The 23506-nt window shown below is 36.8% G+C and overlaps 2 protein-coding genes across 2 annotated transcripts in view; one reads left to right on the top strand and one right to left on the bottom strand.

The window, feature by feature from the left end:
- The window catches only part of LOC101846773 (4-aminobutyrate aminotransferase, mitochondrial), a gene marked incomplete in the record, with an annotated part of 33014 nt that extends 20547 nt beyond the window's left edge, over positions 1-12467 (top strand). Inside the window, 6 exon segments of the mRNA XM_013088944.2 lie at positions 2123-2271; positions 3334-3471; positions 3954-4121; positions 5780-5926; positions 6836-6947; positions 11122-12467. Of these exon segments, the coding sequence (XP_012944398.1) occupies positions 2123-2271; positions 3334-3471; positions 3954-4121; positions 5780-5926; positions 6836-6947; positions 11122-11240 (833 nt within the window).
- A 1142-nt stretch (positions 12468-13609) lies between these two features.
- The window catches only part of LOC101846169 (ras-GEF domain-containing family member 1B), a gene marked incomplete at its 5' end in the record, with an annotated part of 88428 nt that continues 78531 nt past the window's right edge, over positions 13610-23506 (bottom strand). Inside the window, 10 exon segments of the mRNA XM_005110008.2 lie at positions 13610-17256; positions 18132-18204; positions 18841-18907; positions 19598-19750; positions 20313-20408; positions 21050-21088; positions 21580-21723; positions 22039-22137; positions 22490-22558; positions 23146-23211. Of these exon segments, the coding sequence (XP_005110065.2) occupies positions 17238-17256; positions 18132-18204; positions 18841-18907; positions 19598-19750; positions 20313-20408; positions 21050-21088; positions 21580-21723; positions 22039-22137; positions 22490-22558; positions 23146-23211 (825 nt within the window).

Here is a 23506-nt window from a genome sequence, read left to right as displayed (position 1 = left end):
TTATAATAATTATAATAATAAAATTTGCATTTATATTACGCATATCCACGATCTACAGCATGCTCTATGCGCTTTACAAGTAAATTACCCCAGCAGAGCATAGAATACTCAGAAACATTCCCAGCTTCCCAAGAAGCATACAGTGCAAGCTGCTAATTAAGTGCTCACACATTAACAAACTGGAAAGATTTTTCACTGTCTACAGTTGGGTACCATTCCCACCTGGGTGAAGTGAGGAAACTTCATGTAAATTGCCTTTACCAAGAACACAACGTCAGGCCCCTAACGGGATTCGAACCCACGACCTTACAGTTTTGAGTCTGAGAGACTAACGACGCCTACTGTACTATTTTCATGTATCTGGTTTCTTAAACATGTTTCAACAGTGTCAAAAAGGAGGCCTTCTGATTTAAATGATAAGAGAAAATAAAAATGTTAGCCCATAGTATATTTATAAATACCATTTATAGTGCATGCTGACTCATGTTTTGTAATGAGGACCCATAGAAAGACCTCAGCAGTGGCTTTATAACAGAAAACGAATGACCTATTTTTTTAGTTACATAGATAGAGCATACGAATACATAGATAGCAGATTATAGATAGATCTACACCATTGAATGTATTTCTTGTTAATGTTAAGCAGCTTCTTTTTTTGTCAACCTGGAAACACTTTAATATTTGTTACCTTAATCATGTGATTCTGATGATGCATGACTCTCTGCCTTACAGTAAACTTTTTCAAGATTTTTTTTTGGAATACATCAACTACAGAAATTGTGTCTTGTCTTATACCTCAGCAATGCAACATTCACAAAATACCAGCTACTCGCATTTGACTTTACCTGATCACAGAGAAGCAGTGGGAAAGGGGGGCTAGTAATTTTTGCCAATTATTTGTTAGATAAAGTGAAAGAATGATTTTTCAGAAAGCTGATATTTTAAACATTGAGTGGCATTTTCATTTTGTTGTTGTTTGTGTGGAGTATCTGATACAAATTTTGGTATATCTCCTCTCTAAATACTGAAGATAATGTTCCAAGAGCTTTTCAATTGTGCAAATTTGTGGTTAAAAAGAAAAATAACTAGACAGAAATGATAACTAAGTGTTGAGAAAAAAGTAGCATGTCAGATGAAAAGAATATGAAACAAAAAAAAGAAGCAAAAGCTCACCAGCAACCCACCCCAATTAATTGTTGATAGGCATATTTTTTGCAAAGAATGATAATGGGGAAAAAAACAGGTGTTTTTTTTCAGGAAGAGGTCTGAATGCTTCTCTCGTACAACACTTGATGATTTCCTTATATTCTCTGTGTCCAATCAGAATGTGTTACAATATAATAGTGCTTTTTTCCCTTCACAATCCACTCTTAGTTATGGACGAAACCAGTACATGTATTAACAATGTGTCTTCTATGATCTTGGCAGAATGTCAGATTCATGTAATTATATTCACTGTGGTAACAAAAAAATAGTTTGTTCCTTTTGAGGATGAAAAGGAATGATGTTACAAGCATTAATACCTATGAATAGTGATAGAACTTCAATGAACCGAAATTCAAAGTAAGAAACAGAAATCATAATGTGTGAGAAAAGGTTTGTTTATTATATTAAAAGCCCTATATGAAGTTTATCCTAAACAACCCACACATATGGAACAAGAAAAGTGTGCTGGACAGAAAGAAAACTTAATTTGTTCTTCCAAGCACACAGAAACCATCCCAAAGTCATGACTCTGATATGGCCTCACCCTCATAGTGTAACAAAGGTGAGGCTAACACACTTGCCCTGAGATCTCCTTCTCTCTGCTTCCCAAGGCTTACTTTCATGACTTATTCTAGCATCCTCTGCCCTACTACAGAAGCTAATACACAATTTTTATTCAAGTAAAAAAAATCCAATAAAATAGGGATGGCAGAAAGTGTGTGTCTCAAGAACTTAATCTAGACCGAGTTTGCTGCGATTCAAAACTCAGCCGGGAACAATTAAAATGCCACCTATGTTCTTATATAATCATTTTTTGGTACATTTCTCAATGAAGGCAGTAGGTGCTGAACATTGGTCCTTTTGAAGATTCACAAATATGTTTTATTTCATTAAGCTTTGTCCTTTCTTTTCAAAGGTGCCCTTGCCCTGACCCACACTAAATGGGCACATAAGCTGGACTTCCCCAGCCCAGACTGGCCAATCGCAACTTTCCCCACCCTTCGCTATCCACTGGAAGAGTTTGCAGAGGAGAATCGGCTAGAAGAGGAAAAGTGCTTAGCAGAGGTGAATTGTCTTGATTGTTTTTTAAATTTTATTTTATATTGTTTTAATGCTGAGTATCCCAATGGGAAGGAAAAATATTGCGATTGTTTCATAATGCTATCAGGTCTTCAGGGGTAATGGTATAGATTGTAAACCACAACAAGGTTGCTGTTGAGGAGGAATTTGCACTACACAAGTGCTATTTTATTATTATTATCTTTGTTTAGACAAAGAGCTATTGTAACTATGTCTGCCATGATGAGTGCTATAGTCATAGGACAGAACTATAAAGAATACGATTTAGAAAGGGGGAAAAAGAGGAATAAAAAGAGATGCAGTTTGAAAAAGGAACATAGAGCATATTTCTAAGATTAAGATAAATCAGTAGCACAGAGCAGTAAAAGACTTAAAAACATTAATGCAATCATGATGATGGACATTGTCTTTGAATTTTGTAGAGTTAATGCTGTACTTTAGACAGTCATATTGAGATGATATTAATACATTCTTCAATGCACTCTGCTTGCCCATGTTGACATTTTTGCCTACTACTATCTCACTGTGAGCATATGAATGCATGTCACATTTATTTATGTATGAGGCCACATCCTTTATGTACCTCTTACCAAATACTCGCCCTCAAGCTCGAGATATACTTTGGTGTTTGGGCCAAGATACAATTAAGTGATGTGAGGACTCACATCACCTTTAATGAGAGGATTAAGGACATCGAAGCTAGGCAATGGAGAAAAAAACTCTGAAAAGTGTTGTTTGGGCTAGGCAGTGCACATGAAAACCATGAAAGAAGCATGTAAAGTTATAAACTGTGTGAGGTTGGATTGATAAATATTTCTGGTGATGTTGGATAGTCGATCACAAAATTTATCACTATCTAAAGTCTTCTTTTTCTTTTCCTAAAAATGTATTCATGGTTGAGTCATTTGATCCAGAGACATTGGCTTATATTATGTTTGCAGGAAAGGCAGTTGCAAAGAAGACAATCAGACAGGTCTTCCAATCTCTACGTTCAACACCTTCTTCTCTCTATTATCAGGGTGGTAATTTTTCTATTTCGTCTTGTAGGTGCGAGAGCTGATCCAAGATGCCAAGCAGAAAGGCAAGCCCGTGGCGTGTGTGGCCACAGAGCCTATTCAGTGTGAAGGTGGAGACAACTTTGCCAGTCCACAGTTCTTCCAAGGACTTCAAGACATCTGCCAGGAGGTGACTATATTTCTTAGGTTAACCAGTTGTTTGGGCAATGTAGAGAAATAAATAGCTGTGAAGAGAGCAGCAGTACTAGTATATTACTTTTATATATTTTTGAGTGAACTTGGCTTCATGTTTTAGTAAGCATTTTAGGGCACTTGCAACACAATAAGGTCATATAAGTGCCGAAGAAAAGACGTGTTACAAGAGAGTAACATACACAAAAAGGAGTAGAGAAAAGGACGATAGATGTTTGATAGGAAAGAAGGAGCAAACCACACCAGAGCACCCGCCAACCACCCTCGAACTTGGCTTCAACGTTGACTGTATGAAGTGTTTAGGCCTATAGCACTCTGTTATAAGAATATGAGAGGGATTATTGTTTGACTTAAGCACCATGTTGATAGGAATTTCTTAAAAGTAACAGTGCGGTGTCCCATTGAAATGCCCCATAAGTGAAGAATGATGTTGTCCTTTACTCCTTTTCTTTTCTCCAGAATAATATTTACTTGCTGATTGATGAGGTACAGACGGGTGCTGGTACAACAGGCAAATTTTGGGTACATGAGTACTTCAACTTGAGAGATCCCCCGGACTTGATGACCTTTGCTAAGAAAATGTTGACAGGCGGGTTTTACTACCGTGATGAACTCAGACCGACAGAGGTACGTAGAACAGAACTTACTCTTGTTTCTGTTAGTTCTGTATTGTTTACTCCTGTGTCCATTTTTTAGCCTCAAATCAGAGGAGGAATTACTGGTCCCATTTTACAAAGGCCAAATCTTCCACAGGTGGATAGATGAAAGCCTCGCTTTCTTATCAGATTTTCTGAGGGAAGACACTCAAAGTCACCCTCTAACACCATTTTCCCAACCACGTGGACAGTCCCCAGTAATCCAAAGTTGGATGACAATAAAGTAACGTTCTTTAGGCTCCACAGGGAGGGCGCCGCTTTCGACCCAGAAAGTCAGTTTTTCTGGGTAGATTTTTTTCATTTGCCATGTTTCTGGCATGATTATAACGTTCGCCATGAATATTTCCCCACACCTTTATGGCCGGGGTGACAATGCTTGGATGCGAGATTTTACTGTATTGAAAAAAGCTGTTGTGGTCTTAACAGCCTCATCTTCAATATTTTGATAAATCAAAACAAACTTCAACTTTTTTAAATTTCACATTAACTGTTCTTTCAAGTGGAAGTAGCTTGGAGTTTAACTAATTATCCTAACAAGGCTATTTTCCCTATAAATTTTATTAGAACCGCGGGTCAATACATGATGCGGGTGACAGTGAAATTACCAAGAGAAACATTTGGCATCGAAATTATCGACGAAGTAACTTTACTTAATGACAGAAAAGTGAATGAAGATTGTTCTTGGAAATATTACTATTATCGATATGCTATATATACATGCCATATGAATGAGGGCAGAAAAATGTTATTCCTTTGTTTGGTGAATTTTGTGATATAATGGCATGTAGTCACCACTAATGGGAGGTGCCTTATCATATGGTGTGTCATGAAAGCAATGAGTTAAAAGTAATTTTTCGTATGGTATTTCAGGCTTGGTAAATTATTTATGAATACACTGGAAATGATCAATGTTTTGAGTTGGATTTATTTCTTATCATCAAATATTTTTTATTGATTGTGAATTTCTCTCTCCTCACAAAAGGAAGTGAATCACATGAGGAATGACCAATTTTTTAATATGTTTCTTATCAAGATACAGTTGGGCACAAATAGCTCAAACCTGTCTGGGATTGACAAGTCTATTTGCCTCATCCATACTTCGGGTTAATAATAATAATAATAAATAGCATTTGTATAGCGCATATCCCCGCTCAACAGCAGGCTCTATGTGCTTTACACTATATTATTACCCCAGCAGACCATAGAACACTCCGAAACATTCTCAGCTTCCCAGGAAGCATACAGTGCAAGCAGCAGATCAAGCGCTCAAAAACTAACAAACTGACAAGATCTTTCGCTGTCTATAGCCGTGTACCCATTTCCACCTGGGTGAAGTGAGAAAAATTCATGTAGAGTGCCTTTCCCTAGGACACAACGTCGGGCCCCTGACGGGATTCGAACCCGTGACCTTACGGTTGCGAGTCTGAGATCCTAACCACTAGGCCACCGACGCCACATTACGAAAAATTTAAGAAAGGTCAGTCGGGGTACATGTATAGCAAATTTACGAGCTATCTGTGATTTCATGTTTTTCGTGTTTGTGTTGTCAGTGCTTCTGTATTTCTGTCAAGTGTATTTCATCAGCACCAGTTTTGCCCTGATTAGTGTTGACTCTCTTCCCTGATGTAGGGCTATCGCATCTTCAACACTTGGATCGGGGACCCTTCCAAGATTGTGATTCTACGTGAGGTGCTTGCCACCATCAAGGAGGAAGGTTTAGTGCAGAAAACTGCGGAGTTGGGGAAACAAATGCTTCAAGTGCTGGAGACTGCTCAGGTGTGTGTGTGTGTGTGTGGGTTTGTGTGTGTGCATGAGTGTGTGTGTGTGTGTGTGTGTGTGTGTGTGTGTGAATGTATATGTGTGTATGTGTGTTGATGTGAGTGTAATGTGTGTTGATGTGAGTGTATGGTATGTGTATTAATGTGGATGTGTATGGGTGCATATAATGTGTGCGTGTGTTTGTGTGTGTTTGTGTGTGTTTGTGTGCATGTGTGTGACTCTGTGTATTAATATGATAGGCATATGTGTGTTGACGTTTGTGTATGGTATGTGCATCAATGTCGATGCTTAAGAGTGCAAATTATGTATGTTATGCGTGTGTGTGTGTGTGTGTGTGTGTGTGTGTGTGTGTGTGTGTGTGTGTGTGTGTGTGTGTGTATGTGTGTGTGTGTGTGTGTGTGTGTTGGGAGAGAAGGAGAGAGAGAAAAAAGACAGGGAGAGATAGAGAGAGGGATGACTAATGAACAGACAAATGAACTAACAATTGAACCAACCAGCTGACTCACTGAAAGACAGACAGACAGACAGACAAACAGACAGACAGACAGAGTGATAGACAAACTATTTTTATGAGGGATAATATATCTATAACACATGCTATTTGTGTTTTTGAAACGTGGAAATAGCCATGGTTAAATTTGAATGATATTTCCATGTTTCAATTTTTACATGTAGATAATACTACTAACACCTATTTCCATGCTTCAATGCCATCACATTGATAACGCCTATTTCTATGTTTCAATAATACCACTTGTGAAAAAAATTAAATGTTCAGGAAACTTCTAGAAAAGACCTACTCAAAATTTGTAGCAGTTAAAAAGCCCCAAATCTTAGACAATAACTTCTTTACCTAACAGTTTCAGCATGTTAAACAAAATTCAACTTTTGTTATATTTTTTCCAGGCTGAATTCCCAAATGTGGTTTCCCGCGCTCGAGGACTCGGTTGCATCATGTCCTTTGACTGTCCGGATGCCCAGACCAGAGACAAATTGGTTGGAATTCTCAGAACTTATGGTATAGTGCATCTTAGATTATATTTTAAAATTTCTGAGGCATTTTGGTGAAATCAGGCGCTCATCAAAATAATGAAATTCGAGAAATCGGCATTTTTCGTCCAGTTTGGAAATTTTTAAAGAATTTTTGTGTTTTGCCCCAACCCCTTGTGTGTCCATTCAAAAAAATATTGAATAAAGGCACAAAAAAATGTAAATTTGCCATTTCCAAGAACTATAAAGCTATGGAAGTTACCAAACTTTGGCGGCCATTTTCTCGCTAATATGAGGTAAAAATCAGGAAACTTCTGAAACCGGGCGACCACACCTCTTTCAATCGCAAATATCTCGACTTCTATTCAAGATAAATGGATATTTTTTTCTCTTTGAAAGCAAGGCAAATAAACTACCTTTTAGATGATACCAATAACTCCATGTGCCCAAAAATTGAGGAGAGCCTGATTCCACTGCGTCGCGCCTCTAATTTATGCTTGTAGGTGGAAGTTGCCTGAGGTTGTTGTTGTTGTTGTTAGCGATCCAGTAGCATCTGAGCATTAACTCTTCTGCATGATGCCTTTCGGTAATAGTTGCATGTTTGTTCTAATTGTTGTCGTGAGGAGTAGAGGCAATTAGATGTGTGGGGTAGCTTGGGAAGAAAACATCCCCTTAAATCAGTTAGTTTTCTACAAAAGAACAGATGATGTTCCACTGTCTCTGAGGGGTAGTCACATAGTGGGCAGGCAGCAGACTGCTTTACTCCAATTCGGTTGAGATGTTGGTTGAGGGGTACATGTTGTGTTCTAAGTTGAAAGATTATGGATTGATCTCCCCTCCTCAACTCATTGATTGGATCTTTGACCAGTGGTTTATTCATGTGGCCATACATCCTCCTTCCTGTTGTACCTGTGGCCCAATCATTCATCCACTCTTCTTTGAGGTTTGACTTGATCATTTGGCAGCAGGTGGTGTAATTCGTTGGAATTTCAGGCTGAGGGAGGCTAGCTCCTTTCTTTGCTAGAGCATCAGCTCTTTCATTTCCCGGTATCCCAGTGTGGGCAGGAATCCATTGTAGGACTACTCTGACGTGGTGCCTACTTATCAAATTATGTAGACTCCAAATCAGGTGCAATATATCTTTGTTCACATCAGTCCCACTCTCAAGTGTCTCTAGTGTTGAAAGGCTGTCTGTAAAGATAACAATGTCTGTGGTAGCAAGTGGGTTAGTGTCAAACAAGTAGTTGATGTAGTTTTCTGTGTTGGTGATAGCCTGTTGTTCGGCAATGAAATTGAAGCAGAAGGACCCGCTGGAATTAAAGACTTCTTTTTTTATCCCACTGGGCAAGTTGATCACTGACCCATATCCAGCGTTGATTGTTGCCTTAAAGGCAGATCCATCAGTGTATGAGTGGATCCATGTTGGTGGATAGGAATCAATTGTTTCAAGGGCAGAATGTTTTAGTGCTACAGGATATGTGTTTTTATTGCTCTTGTCCAAAAGTGTTTTCCTAATTTCTGGCTTTGCTATGGTGATATGTGGTGGGAGAGTTGAGGGAACACTTTCCAGAGGTTCTCGTCTTTCAGGGAGGTGATGTTTTTCTTGGAGATTGAGAACAGTGTCAAGTACAGATTTTGTATTTTTTAGTCTTTGATTAGGTTTCCACTTGTCAACAAGGACTCTATTAGGGTGGTTATTTTCTAGCCTTTTAGATCTTTCATAAACTTCCAAAGCTGCCTGTTTTCTTCGAGTTTCCAATGGCTCAATATTTGTATGGATTTCACAGGCCGCAGTCGGTGAGGATCTCATTCCGCCAGAGATAAGACGAGGAGCTTGGTTTTGGATGGTGTCCATTGAGTTCTTTGTAGTTTTACTGCAAATGTTTTGTAGAACAAGATTCTAATCAAAAACAGCTCTGGTATATCCTAAATAGAGGCCTCTCAAGGTGTTCTTGTCTGATCCCCAGTTGGTACTGGCAAGTCGTTTGATGAGATTAAGTCTCTTCATAGCCTTCCTCCTGAGGTTGTTGGTGTGTTGTTTCAGGTTGAGCTTGCTGTCAAGTTGTACTCCAAGATACACTGGGTTATTTTCCTTTTTCAAGTTGGTACCATCTATTTTGAGAGGGATTTCTGCATTTGCAAGGTTATAGCTTCTCGTAAAAACAGAGTAGACAGTTTTTTCGCAGTTTACTTTCATCTTCCATAAATGGCAATAGATTCCTAGGGAATTTAGATCATCTTGTAGTCTTCGTCTGCTTATTGTTGTCGAGTTTCCAGTGTGCCAAAGGACCAGGCATTTCGGGATCTACTTGTGACTTCTCTTTATACATTACTAGCTCAGTTCCTGTAATTATCTACACAAAACCTCGTGTTTGCTATAAGGAATGCAAGGATTCAACAAGATTTTAGGTTAGGCCCGGCGACGTCGTTGAATCCAAGTTCCACTGAATGAGTGAATAGCTGTTTTATGGTGTTCACAATTGCATAAGGTCATATGAACGTGCTGGACACATTTAACATTTTCAATTGGATGGAAATTTTGAATTTTGCCCGGGTAGTGCCCAAAGCGTATCCCTATCGATTTTGGACCACCAAGGGACCTGTAATGTGTGCAACTCGGAACCTCCTAGATTATTTTTTGCCCTTATAAAATCTGAGAAGGCTAGGTGTTAGATTTTACCTACCCTAAGATCAGGGGTGTAGTTGAAAGACAACAGTAAGAAGGCGCCAAGGAGTAGAAGTAGAAAGGCTGCAGTAAAAACCAGGATCCCAGAGGAGGCGGCAAAGGGGGAGGGGATGGGGGCTGAAAGTGGAAATGAAAGTAGACGACAGAATATTGTTAGAGAGCCGGAAAGGAGGAGAAAGGAGAAGTTTTAGAAAAGAAAATTTTACTTGGCTATCCGGATTCAAACCCAGGATCTCGTCTGCTAGTTCTTCGTTAGCTGATGTTACTCGTTTCGGCCCACCGCTTGCACGAAATCATAGTCACGTGATATGTCCCTTAGGCTTACGTCACAATAATTATTATTAAGGTGTGTTCACGCTATAATACATGTCCTTCTATTCTTAAGGTGCGTTTACACCACAGTAACCTTCTGAATTATCTGAAAGTGAATCTTGCTTCTTCTTTAACTGTTAGAAATGTTATATACTCATCATTTGAGTAAAAATCTGAGTTTTTATGATAGCAGTACCCCATTGAAAAGATTATAAGGGTCAAATCTGAATCTTTTGTGAACCCAGTGAATGAGTTACAGAATTGGGGAATTATCTTTTCATACCATTCTGCTTTGCTTGTGTAACCATTAAAGTTTGATGATGTTTTCGTAGATATTTGAACAGAAGTGCAGTTATTTGGTTTTTACTACTAATTCATTGGAGTTAAGTGATTTGGTAACCACCCACTACTCAATCTCCTCCTTCTCTCACTCCCCTGATCTTAATAAAGTAGATAGTAAGATTGTTTACCTAGTCTTCTCGGATGAGGTTCAAAAAATCTTGGAAGTCCCCTGCGCACGTTGCACAAGTTAAAAATTCCTTGGTGGATGAAAACTGTAGAGAATTCGGCCATTAGTCTGCCACCCACGCAAAATTAATTTTTAAAAGTTTCGAACAATAAATTAGTATCCCTATAACACGTGTAAAATAGTTAGAAAGACACGCCTTCCTTGATTCCAAAGCATTCTGTGTTCCTCATGTGGAGCATATCAAAGAAGTCTAGATCTGAAGGGAGTGAAGTTGTACTAGGACAATAATCCTCTTCCCCTTTGTCTATCTTCCAGGCAAAGCTGTATTGTGTATACTGCTACAAGATCCTCTGTCAAGACTTTAAAGCCATACACATTAATTGATGAACGCAAAACATTCAATTGTAAAATGGTCTAAATGAGGCGTACCTGTTTCAGTGCCACAGCACTCATTAATTTACCGAAATAGTAAGAGTTACACTTGAACTGCACAGCAGTGCTTGTACCTTGTTTATACACAAGAACCCAACAACCCACCAATAGCCTTTATGTTTTAAAAGAGAACCAAAATAATTTTCCAGGTAGTTAAAGTATATTACAGAAGGTAGGAAATACAGATTCTTCATTATATCAACAATATTGCTTTGATTTCCGTGAAATGATTGTGCCTTTCAATATCACAACAATATTTATGACAAAGCACAGATGGAACAAAGCTGCTGTTTTTTCCTACAGGTGTCCATGTTGGCACATCCGGGAGCAGTACATTGAGACTTCGACCCACCCTGACACTACAGAAGAAGCATGTGGATGTTTTTGCTGATCGGCTGAGAAAATCTCTTCAGGAACTGTAGTAATCCTGTTCTCTTGGTCTGAACGATGTCATAGCAATGAATGGCATGATTTTTACAGCAATGATAACAGAATGGTGACAATAAAATATGTTTGTTAATATGTTATTTTCAGAGGCTCTCGATGTGAAATTTAACACTTTGCAGTCACACAACCAGCAGTACAAAATACCCCATCTGGTCATCCAGCCAGGAGAGTGACTGGAACGGATGATTTTCACCAACGAATTATTGCGCCAAGTGCCCGCAAAGTGTTAACAAACAACCATATTTTAAAAAAACTTTTGATAGTACATTATGTAGCTGTAATAAAGAAAATGGCTGGTGAACGTTATTGGGAATTTGTGAATGATATATTAATGTATCTTTGGGCAATAATGTGGACCAAATATTAAGTGTTATAGCTTCCTCTAATAACACTTTAATGCTGCAAGAAATTAGTTTGTGTGGCAAACAAATCATGTGTGAAAGAAACTTTCTGTTTTCTAATTGGAATGTGCAGTATTATTTCTCCGGACAAGTTTTGTCTGTGCGAGAATGTTAAGTTTATATTCGGTATGTAGAGTATGAATGATTTCTTTTTGATTTTACTGAAATTTTCTCCCCTACCTTCTTTTTTGGCTATTCTTGTTGAACTTTCTTTATCACTTATTCCTATATTCATAATAATAGAACACCACTATTGTTGCTTAATTGATCATATTGACCAAGTTAATGTAATGTGAACTTCCAATGTCATGTTTCTTTCTCTTTTTTTCATACTTTCGATGACCTCCTGTGGTCCTCTTTCTGTGTTAGCTGTATGTATTACAAATTATATAGAAAGGTTGTTTGACTGATTTCTTGTGGTCGAAATTTTATACCATGACTTTTTTCACCTTTTACAATTTTTGCAAGATTTCCTCTCAATGCTTCATGACCAAGCCTCTGTAAAGGTTGCCTCAGCAGTTACTACAAGATTAACCTGACAACCCCAACCAAGGATCTTGTTTCGGAGTATATTTCTCACCAGTTCTGAGGTGTCCAATTGAGAAAATAATGGTCAAAATCTAGTAAAAGGGGTTCTCATATGAAAAGATGTCCTCCATTTCAACATTGTGTCATATCCAAATATTTGTGTTCTCTTTGGAAAGATGATAGAATAAGATACTGAGAGCTGAGATCACAATAGAGAAAAAAAAGACGATCAATCGAAACTATTGAAACAGATACTTTCCTCCTATGTAAAGTTTACACAATGCTGGTTGTTGAAGTTTTTCCATTGAGCTATTGTATGTCAACCAGTGTTTGGTATGGTATGGGTTTGACACCCCCCCCCCCCGCCCCCCACCCCCCAGAGGGAGAGAGAGAGAGAGAGAGAGAGAGAGAGAGAGAGAGAGAGAGAGAGAGAGAGAGAGAGAGAGAGAAAGAGCATTCTTTTGATATATAGAAGTTAATAAAAAAACAAATGGTAAGGTTCATTGTTCTGTATTCAATTATAACTAAAAGGCAAAGAGAATATGAAACAAGAATTTTTGTCGTGAGATGCTGAACAGCAAATTGGTCTGGGGAAGTACCCCTGGAGAACCAGCCAGTCCTGAACATGTTTTTAACTTATCGTTATAAGATTCTCATTGTTACATCAGATGCAACTACCCTACTGGCACCTGTGGTGTAGAAGTTAGGCATTTCTCTGCAGGAAACCCGGGTTCAGCTCCCAAGTGTTGAAGAACATTTTTATTAATATTATCTAAGTCTGTCTGCTGGGATATTGTATCCATCTCAGTTCAAGTTGGCCCAGACAGGCAGGGTCAGAAGCCAGCCTCTTTAATGATCTAAATTGTTTCAATGGGGGTGAAAAAACGACTATATGTGAGGCAGCGTGGTGATGGAATCAGGTTCTCGTCAATTTCTGGGCTTGTAGAGTTATTGGTATCACCTTAAAGGTTGTTCACTTGTCTTTATTTGGATGAAAAAAATATCCATTTATCTTGAATACAAGTCGAGATATTTGCGAAAGAAGGAGGTGGGGGTCACCTGTTTTCAGAGGTAAAATTAGTGAGAAAATAACCGCCAAAGATTAGTTATTTCTTTGGCTTAAGAGTCCGTGGTAACTGAAAATTTACATCAATTGTGCCTTTAATCAACGTTTTTCAGAAAAATCCACACAGAAATTAGTTCTTTAATAAGCATGAAAAGTGTTCAGCCAAAAAACAATAATTTGATACAAATTCACAAACCTGCGGAAAAATGAGTTTCTTCACTTTGATTATTTTGACGAGAGCCTGATTCCACCATGCTGCCTCACATATATCAGAGGAGAATAAATTAACAACCCAAAAACTCCTCCAAACACAGACAGATGAGCAACAGTAACAACAGGAGACAACGGATGGCAAAAAGAAATTTTATTTCTTTAATTTGAAATAAAAGAGTTTTTCAATGCGTAGTATGGTGTTTGTTTAATGCATCATGACGACACACACATCACATCACCAAATAAACATAACCACAGTCGGAGAATCTCTGACTGAAAGATAAATCTTACCCAGTTCAGTAAAAACATGTCATTTAGTTGATATAATAAGACACAAAATAAAGCCATTAAAGCTTACAGGAAAAGGGGCTTTTCATTGTGTCATCAGTGCTAGGTCTGAATCAAGCTGCCATTACTTAATCTGCATGATATCTTTGAAATGAGGCTTCAAGTTATATTTTCTCAGAGATTAGTTTAATGATTAATTACAGAAATTCTTTTCATGAAATTCACCAGAGCTGAAAATGTAACTATGTACAGGTTCTAAAATAAGAAGCCAAGAAGCTGAAAAGGTGTGATATTTCGAGATTGAGTTGAACGCTGGTGATATCCTTGGAGGTAACAGGCAAAACGTTCTCGAAGCAGTGCACTGCAATTTACTTTATCTTTTGAAAAGTAAATGATAAAATTCATCATTTTTATCCAGTTACGATTAAAATTTTATTTCACACCTCTTCAAATCGATTGCTTAGTGTCAGACCCCACAATACACCATTCTGAAAAGTGACGTTTGGCGTGGAGTCTTGCATTGAGTAGTGAAAATGAAGAGCGGTATCTTGTTCTGAATTACTTCTTTCACAATCAGTTTTTTATGTAATCCCTGTGAAATTTTGGTTAGAAGCAGCGGTTGTGGTTATGAATGATATTCACAGAAAATTAATGTTAAGTTCAACAATTGTATAGAGCATACACACTACTTCTTTCAAACAAGATTTGTTGATCTGCTGCAGTTGAGAACACAATCTACTTGTGGAGCAGAACTAGTTTTATAAAAAAATAATTTGAATGCTTCAGTTTAATAAAAAAAACCAAGGTGAAATAGCATCCAAACAAATTTGGATTTGTAGATGTAACTGTGGAGGAAAAATATGACATAATGACCTAGACTAGTTGTGTATGAGGAAGGAACACAGAAGGAAAAATTTAACTAGATCTAGTAAATTATTTTATCTTATTTAAAAACAATTTTTGATTCACAAACAAGCACAATAATTGTAGACTTTTGGTCAACAAAAGTGGGTGGGAAGCAAAATTATAATCTAAGGTGTACATTTTATAACGTATTCCATGTGGAAAATGTTCACAGATGCGTTTGTTGTATTGAGAGAATTGAACCTGCAAATACTCACTACAAGAATTATAAATACAAATCATTAAAAAACAACTTCTTTCTTCCAACGTTGCTGGATCTAAGTAATATTAAAAATTTAGCAACAATTACAAAACATGGTAAGACAACTTCCAAGACATAATTGATGGCTTGTTAAAAATTATTTGGTTTCAAAGGCTCATGGACAAATTACAAGTATAAAAGCTCAGCAGCTTATTCTAAATTTGACAGTGAGGGGTGAAAGTAAAAGGATGCTAGGATTCTAGTGATATATACTTTACATCTCAAGTTAAGTTCCAATATGGTACCGGCTCTTTGAATCCTAACCATTCAAGAAGTGTTTGAAACTGCATTCAATTCAACATTCACATCAAAATTACAGGGACATGTCACAACTACAGTTTTTCAGCAGCATAAAAATATTCCTTTGTAAGTCCCTCTTGTGTAAATTCCCTGAACAAGAGATACAATTTCATGGAGATGAATGTACAAGACTACTTATTTCCTGTTACAAATCACTAACTTCTTGTATGAGGGAAAGGAGATGAGCATGATCTCGATGAAATGATAAGACACTCGACTATGTTAGCGAAGACCAGATTTTAGAGTCAATTCAAACCCTCGATAGAACAACAATGATTCATCTCACTTCACATCAACATGGACATTAAATTAAGAGGTCCCGCCTCTTCAATATCCCATAATTGAGTTGAAAGGTCCCAAAACTCAATGCCAACCATAATGTCATTAGAGCCTTGCTTACTGCTCCAACAGTCATGAAATACATTCCTTTTACCCCATCTTTAAGTCGTCCAACTTTCTCAGACAATTCCAAGCTCAGCTTGCAGAGGACAGAACTCTCCACGTTTAATTAAGTAGAATTTCATAATAATGGACAAAACAACTGCTGCTCTCATAAGATAATTGCCTATGTCAGTTTTGTCCGGTTTGGAGTTTTTGTTTCTGATAGGAAGAGCAGAGTCAGCTTGGTAATATAGTTCACTTGGACAAAAGAATAATCCAAATATAAAATCAATTGAGCGTTCCAAAACTCAAGGGTTTTAACAGAGTCAATTGTTTGAAAGAAATGGGTTTTTTTTCCTAATTTTCTCAAAAAAGCTAAAAATGACTTGGGAATTTATCTTATGAGCGTGACGAAATGGAGTGGACTGCACATCAAAGCAAATTAGTATAATCAAAGTTCTTGGAATTTATTTGGTAGACGATCCCCCTTCCCGCAAAATATTTGTTATATTTACATGATACATCCCTACACCAACAGTCTTCAGACATAACAGGTCAGGACATGGCTGGTCTAATCATACATACATGGTGCTGGGACAAATCCTGTGGAGACAGGCTCACTTACAATGCCAGTTGCAGTGGGGGGAAAAAACCCCAAACAAACTCCACTTACTTCAACTTTCAAAAGTACAAATCAATGAAATACAAACGTTTTATCTTCACTGCTACTCCATTGTACAATTGTACAATGAAAAAAATGTTTAATTTTTTTTCAAAAGTACAAATTCAAGAACATTTGAAGTACAGTATTAACAAGATTCTGTTAGGTGTAATGAAAGGTTGCAAATACCAGCAAGTCTCTGTTCACAGATTTAAATCATGTATATTCTCTGGCAACGTTTGTACAGTTACATTTTTAATAAGTGGGTCAGTTTAAAAATAAATACAACAAAGTATCAAATTAGTTCAGTCTAGTCTCCACAGTGCACTGCCAAAATTCATCAAGCAAAGTTTGTATACATAATAAAGGTATCAGTATATATATATATAAATATATGTACCTTTTATTCCAGTGTATATTTATATATGTTTTTCTCTAACCATTGAAGACGAAGACCTGGTGGCGACAGGCTGTCCTTCTGGCTCTCTATGACAAAGCTGTCTACGGATTTTCTCTTAATTCTTTCTACATACTGTTCATATTTTACATTACTGATGTCTACAAGCCTAGCAGTAAAGGTGATACATAATCAATACCCTTACCAGTGTCATTATCACAAAGTTTTCTGCACATTTTTTGTGCTTTGTACCACAAATTGTGATGAGTTTAACGATATGTCTATATGTTGGCATTGTTATACATGATGATGATGATGATGATGATGATGATGATGATGATGATGATGATAATTATAATGATGATAATGATGATGATTCACAAGTAAACAACTGTGAATTGTGAACAAAGCTAATGGATACGGAATGACAAGTTTATATGTGTGGTGGTAAAACAATAACTTATAATGATAGCGCGTTTCAAGGGAGGCTATCAGGATGATGATGATGATGATGACGATGGTGAAATCTTGGGGATGCATGAGTATGAAGGTTTCTCCACTCTGTCGCGTAGTCATAAGCTCATTTGAGACCTGTGAAGTTAATGGAAAGAAATAAGACAAAAATGTTAACACAAAATCTTTTGTTTTAGTAATTGTTATATGGCACTTGCAAAACAATAAAGTCATATAAGTGCTGAAGATTAGAGGTGTTACAATAGAGAACACAAGAAAGAAGGAGGGGAGATAAAAACAATGGATGTTTGACAGGAAATAAGGAGCAAACCACACCAGAGCACCTGCCACAACAACATCTTTAGACAGTGTAAACTCAAAAGGTTTGCTCTCGGAAGGAAAATAATGTTTACTTTTAAACACACTGTACGATCTAAATGGTAGCCTATAAAGCCAAAACTTACTTAAGTTCAGTCAAACATTTAGTGATCCAACCAATTAATCTAATCTACAAGTTTAAGGGAATATGCAATAGCTCAGTTTGTATCCTTCTGGCCTGTGGTTCAAAAGACCTCTGTTGGAATAGACGCTGGAGTCATTTTCGTTTTTGTTTTATTTTTTGAGTTTTCAAAGCTCTCCATCAAACAGGTTTGGTCCAATCAGAGATGGACGTTATATTTAGAAGTCCTGTCTCTGAAAGTCGTTTTAGGGGCAGATATATATATATATATATAAACTCAAACAACAGCACATCTAAATGAAGACACATATTCTTATCTTAGTGAACCCTACAAAGTAAAGATCAAACTGAAACAAAGATCCTTTATAAACAGAATATTGAAAAGAAAAACGTTAAGACATTACTCAATACAGATCCACTGTACTGTTCAGTGAAAGCCTCCATCGTACATCATGTTTCAACATGGCATATGGTGGAGTCGAGATAGGCTTCTTTGTTCATATCTCCAACACAGTGGCAAATTTTGAATAGCATGGGTGAACTCATGACTTACTTGAGCTGCTTATATCTCTCTCTGTCGTAGCTGTTGTCAGGGGTTTCACACTCATAAGAAGCCAGAGACAACACTGTGGGGAAAGAGAAGTCCATAAAGTTAACCTGACTGCATATTTACACAATCACCAATTCAGCTGATTATAGTTCAAACAATATTAATATATATTATATACAATAATATGATTAACTCTGAAAAAGGTGGAATTACACAACCTATTTAACATAAAGTTAAACACCCCATTTGGTTACAATAATTTACATTTCCTGCAGTGGTACTGCATTTTTGGAGATAGGACTCATGACCTCATATTTATCGGTGAAATTAAACAGTCATTCAAGAGAGGACACTTGATAGTAAAACCATCTGGAAGGGATCAGAACAAAAACTGAATTTTACAACTTGGAAAAACATAATATCTCAGGCAGGATGTGTTCTTTTAATTTTTTTCTTTAAAATGTATGTAGAGGTATTTTTATAGACACATCGACCCAATTTAGAACATTTAGGAGGCAGGCATCTGTCAGGGCCAACCTGGGCTGAGAGGGTTACATCCCTACAGAAAGACAGAGATACTCAATAACAAATTTCTCCCCACTTGGGAATCAAACTCGGGTCTCCTGCGCATGACAGCGAATCACCTAACTGCTACACCACAAATGCCAGTGAGATGCATCTTTTAACAAGGCTTAGAAGCATAGATACTTACTGGACTCTTTATATACTGGGGTCGTGAGAATGTAGTTCAGAACTGAGCTGCTCTTCTCAAATGGACACTGCAGAAAGTTATAAAGGGAAAGAAGAATTACTTCACACAGCAAGGAAATGAAGGGATTCAAAGCTTTAAATAACACAAAACCAATGAGTGTATGAAAGATTGTTCTCATGCATTTATTGTGTACATGTGTGAGTGTGTGGGGAAGGAAGTTTTGGGAGACGTTTTCTAATCAAACTGACACTTTGGAAAATAAACTTGCATGTATACTTTCCTTTGCAACCTGACAGTAGATGTAATGGCAATTTCGAACACAGGTTGCTAGTAGAGTTTTTGAGTAAGATTTTCCTTTTTTTTTAAAAGATGTTACTGATTATTTCGTGCAAGCGACAGGTAAACTTGAGCATTTTCACTTTTTATGTTGACCAAAAGTTATCAAATATGGAAGTGTGTGAATCTGAGCTCACAGAAGAAAGTTAGTTGAGGCATTATAATCTTTCTATAGTTTTTCTGAATCATATGAAGCAATAGAGCATGTAATACTGAACATACATGTAGTAAATGCATAATATGGAATTCAAGCTTTGCACTGTATTCTTCCTAGGAAGCCGAGAATGTTTTCAGGTATTCTAAGATCTGTCACGGTAATAATAGTTGTAAAGTGTAGAGAGCATGCTGTAGAGTGTGGATACACACTATATAAATAAACAATTAATGTTATTATTATAAGTTGCAAGACTCAGCGACTAACCTCGACTTGTTGCCATGAAATGAGATCTGAGACTTGTTTGGCCATTTGCCAGCATTTTTGGAAGTTGACAGTGCCGTCCTCTTGTTTGCTTGCACACCCTTCATTCAGGAAATACAAATCTTTCACGAACAAACTGAAGAATGGGATGACAATCTGAAAAAACAAGAATTAAATTTCAATTAAAAGGTGAATCACAGTAAAATTGTAGAGCTCAGAGTATTCTGAACTTAACAGGACACAAATGTTGCAAACAGCAAAAAACTGCAATTTCTAAATAAAACATTTATGGCCACTTGTTATATTTGTAGAATATTGTATTTTCACTGCTACTTTGGGTCATAATTGAATGTCCTACAATATTGCCATGACCTGGGTGATTTATTGAGAAACACTATTAGCTATTGAAAGGGTTGTAAGTTTCTAGTGTGATGAAAGTTAACACTCAATACAATATAGTAAATACTATATTGAGGTTCCAAAAGATTGCATGAGGACTGTGTCAGTGAATTAATAAAGTTAAATTTCATAACCTAGATACCAACCTGACAGTCTATACCAGTTTCCCAAATCACCCGAGAGTTGAACTGACAAACAATCACAACCTTTCCTCAACTGCTCTTGCCTTCAGATACTGTAAGCCACCCATTGTTTCCTCTAGCGATACTTTCTTGAGCGCTATACATAAATGCAATCTTTTATTATTATAATACGTTACCTTTTCTCTTTCTTCTCCTGCCCCTTCTGATCTCCACATGGCGGCCTTGAGACACGAGCGGTAGCTGCTGAAGTTGTTGCTCGGATCCATTTGATGCTGTGACAAAATACAAAAATAATGGTTACGAATTTGAATTCAAATTTTCACATTTCCTCGTTCATATTAATACGTCATGTCATGTATAAATATTCTTACCATCTCCCCCCCCCCACCCCCCCCCCCCCCACCCCCAACCAACTCACACACACATACATGCATGCACGCACGCACGCACACACACACTTTCATGCACACGCTCATGCATTTACAAAATTTGCTTCTTCTTAGTACATCACTGTTATGCACTTTAAACGAACTACATTTTAAAAAATATTAGATTATAATAGAATTAAATTCTATTATAATATTAACATGATTTTTCTGTGCATAATGCACAAACTGTTTACAACATAGATCTTTTTGTCAAGTGGAGGTAAGAAAATAAAGATAATTATGGAAATAAAAATTAGAGGCAACAGAAAACTTTCAAGTCCTCTGATCACATTCTACAGAGCCTGATGTGTAATAGTAAAATGGGAGTATGACCACATATCTTGAACAGTGCTGAATAGCAAAAGAATGTAATGGTACTAATCTTCTGCATGAACTATGGCACTGATAATGTGCCGAAATATCTCAAGTTAAACTTGTCATTAAAACATGTCATGTTCCATTAGAGTGAGTAAAAGTTTTCATACCTCCAAAATTTGCAACTTGTCTCTGTTCACTTTGGCCCACTGTAGACATGAAAAAAAATTATCATCTTTTACTTTTATAGATTTTGAAGAGGTTAATTATCAAATCTGAAGCATTTATCAAGAAACAAAAGACATATATAAGCTTACCAGACATGGTATCAAATTTTAATTTTACATTACAAAAAGGAAAGATACCAATATTGTTTTGAATCAAAGCATTGTACACATGGACAATGGGCTGGTTTAAAAAGCTAGATAAGCACAGCTTATATTAAATTTTTCTCTGGTTACAAATAAAGGTATACAATACATCATTCAAGACTTTAGATAAATCCCGATGTCTGGATTGTCATACGCTAACCAATATATCAGTTCTTTTTTGTACCACACATACATTTTAATTTCAACTGCTAAAATTAGTAGAGCTTTCGAAGAAACATCAGTTCTTTAAGCTTTTCTTTAAATAACTTTAGTCTCTGGCACAGATAGAATTTATGGAATCTTCAAGTTTTCATGCGAAAATTTCTCACCGTTTTCTTTAACCTCGTGACAGGGCTCAGGTTCATGCCAGCAATGATAGCCATGAGAGAGTTAAAGTTGCCAATGTTGATACACTCTTTTGCCACATCAATAAAATACTCCACCATCTTGACACGGTTCTTCTTTTTCATATGCTGTGAGGGGAAAATAAAGCAAAAATATTCCTCGTTAATCAAAAAGATTCCAGAGCATGACAAATGATATGAGACATAATAAATAAAACAACACCGTCACATACATGTAAACTCATGTACAAAATACAACATAAAAAATATTTCAGATGTGTCTCACCAAAGAGTGGAAATCAGCAATAAGCGCAAATTTTTCAGGTTTAATTAAAAGATTTAACTCAATGTGCAAAAACAGAATCAATGTTTTATTTTTGCAACACCTACTGTCTTTAACCAGTAGCAAGATTACAGAACAATGATAAACATGTGAGTACTTACTGAAGTGATTTCTGAGGCGACCAGGTAACTGAGCCGATTGAACCACTGGACGTAAGATTCCAGATTCCTCGTGGACTTCATGTCATGATAATTCAAATGCTGAAAGTAACAAGAAAGTAAAAGAATATTATAGTCTCTCTACATGGCAGGATAAAATCAAAATCAGTTTTGACTCAATTATTGAATTGTACATATATATGACCAGTAACAAAATACTGAAGGCATTTAGTACGTAAAACAAATACTTCAATGTCCCCGACTTTTTCAGGTACTGGAAATTGATGTCTTTAGTGATTAAGTCTTGAAAGTAAGAAGAGAACACAACTTACTGTTTTTATCAAATTAAAAAATCTTCCTCCCTTACATACAAGCCTTCTATAGAAAAGATCGTAGTCTGGTGAAATTTGCCAAGAATTATTAAAACTGTGGCACATCATGTACTATAACCTACCTCAGACTCGAGTCGTTCTTTTGAAAAAGCTTGCACGAATTCCTCAGGGCCAATCATGCTCACTCGCTCCTGAGGAAACATTCACAGACAAATTTATGGACACGATCACGGAGACACAATACAAGACATTATACAATTGGGAAGTTGGGAAGTAAAATCATGCAAACAATAGGTACAAAAAGCAATCCTCTTTTTCTCTAACTAACCCCCAATGAGCATGTAAAAAAATAATAAAAGTTTACTTTTATAACATTTTCAAAAAGATTTTAACAGAAAAAAGACCAACACAAGAAAGAAAATTAATATAAATTGTAAGTGAATACTAAAAATCAAAGAAGATTTTTAAAAAGCAAATAATTATTAGAAGTTAAATAAAAACCATTTACAAATATCAAAAGTTATCCATATTACCGTTGAGATCTAGATCTATAGTTAGCAAAATAATAACAACCAAGTGACTATGTATGCAAGCTCACCAACTTACTGCACTTGCAACACAATAAGGTCATATAAGTGGCAAAGATTACAGGTGTTACAGGAGAACAACAAACACCAAAAAGAAGAAGGTGGGGGGGGGGGGGGAGACAAAGACAATAGATGTTTGATAAGAAAGAAGAAACAAAACACACAAGGGCACCCACCAACTACCCACTCACCAATTCAATATGAGTCAGCTGCTGAGCGAGTTTCAAAGGACTGGGGCAGGTCTCAATGATGTCAGTCTGAAACACGGAAATTGTGGGTAGAAATTGTTCACTCATCAAAGTTGTCAGACTCTCTCTCTCTGTCTATCTCTCCCTCTCTCTTTCTCTCCAACACACACACACACACACACACACACACACACATACACACACATACACACACACACACACACACACACACACACACACTAACAAAAGCACATACATCCTTACGAAAACACAAATGAATACAAAAATCCACCCTATACAAGTGAATACAATAAATTATTTGTTTTTATTATTATTATTATTATTATTATCATTATCATTATCA

The sequence above is a fragment of the Aplysia californica genome, unplaced genomic scaffold, assembly GCF_000002075.1.
Source record: "Aplysia californica isolate F4 #8 unplaced genomic scaffold, AplCal3.0 scaffold00840, whole genome shotgun sequence".
Lineage (NCBI taxonomy): Eukaryota > Metazoa > Mollusca > Gastropoda > Aplysiida > Aplysiidae > Aplysia > Aplysia californica.
Note: the sequence above shows the minus strand (reverse complement) of the source record. Positions and strands in the feature narration are given on the sequence as shown.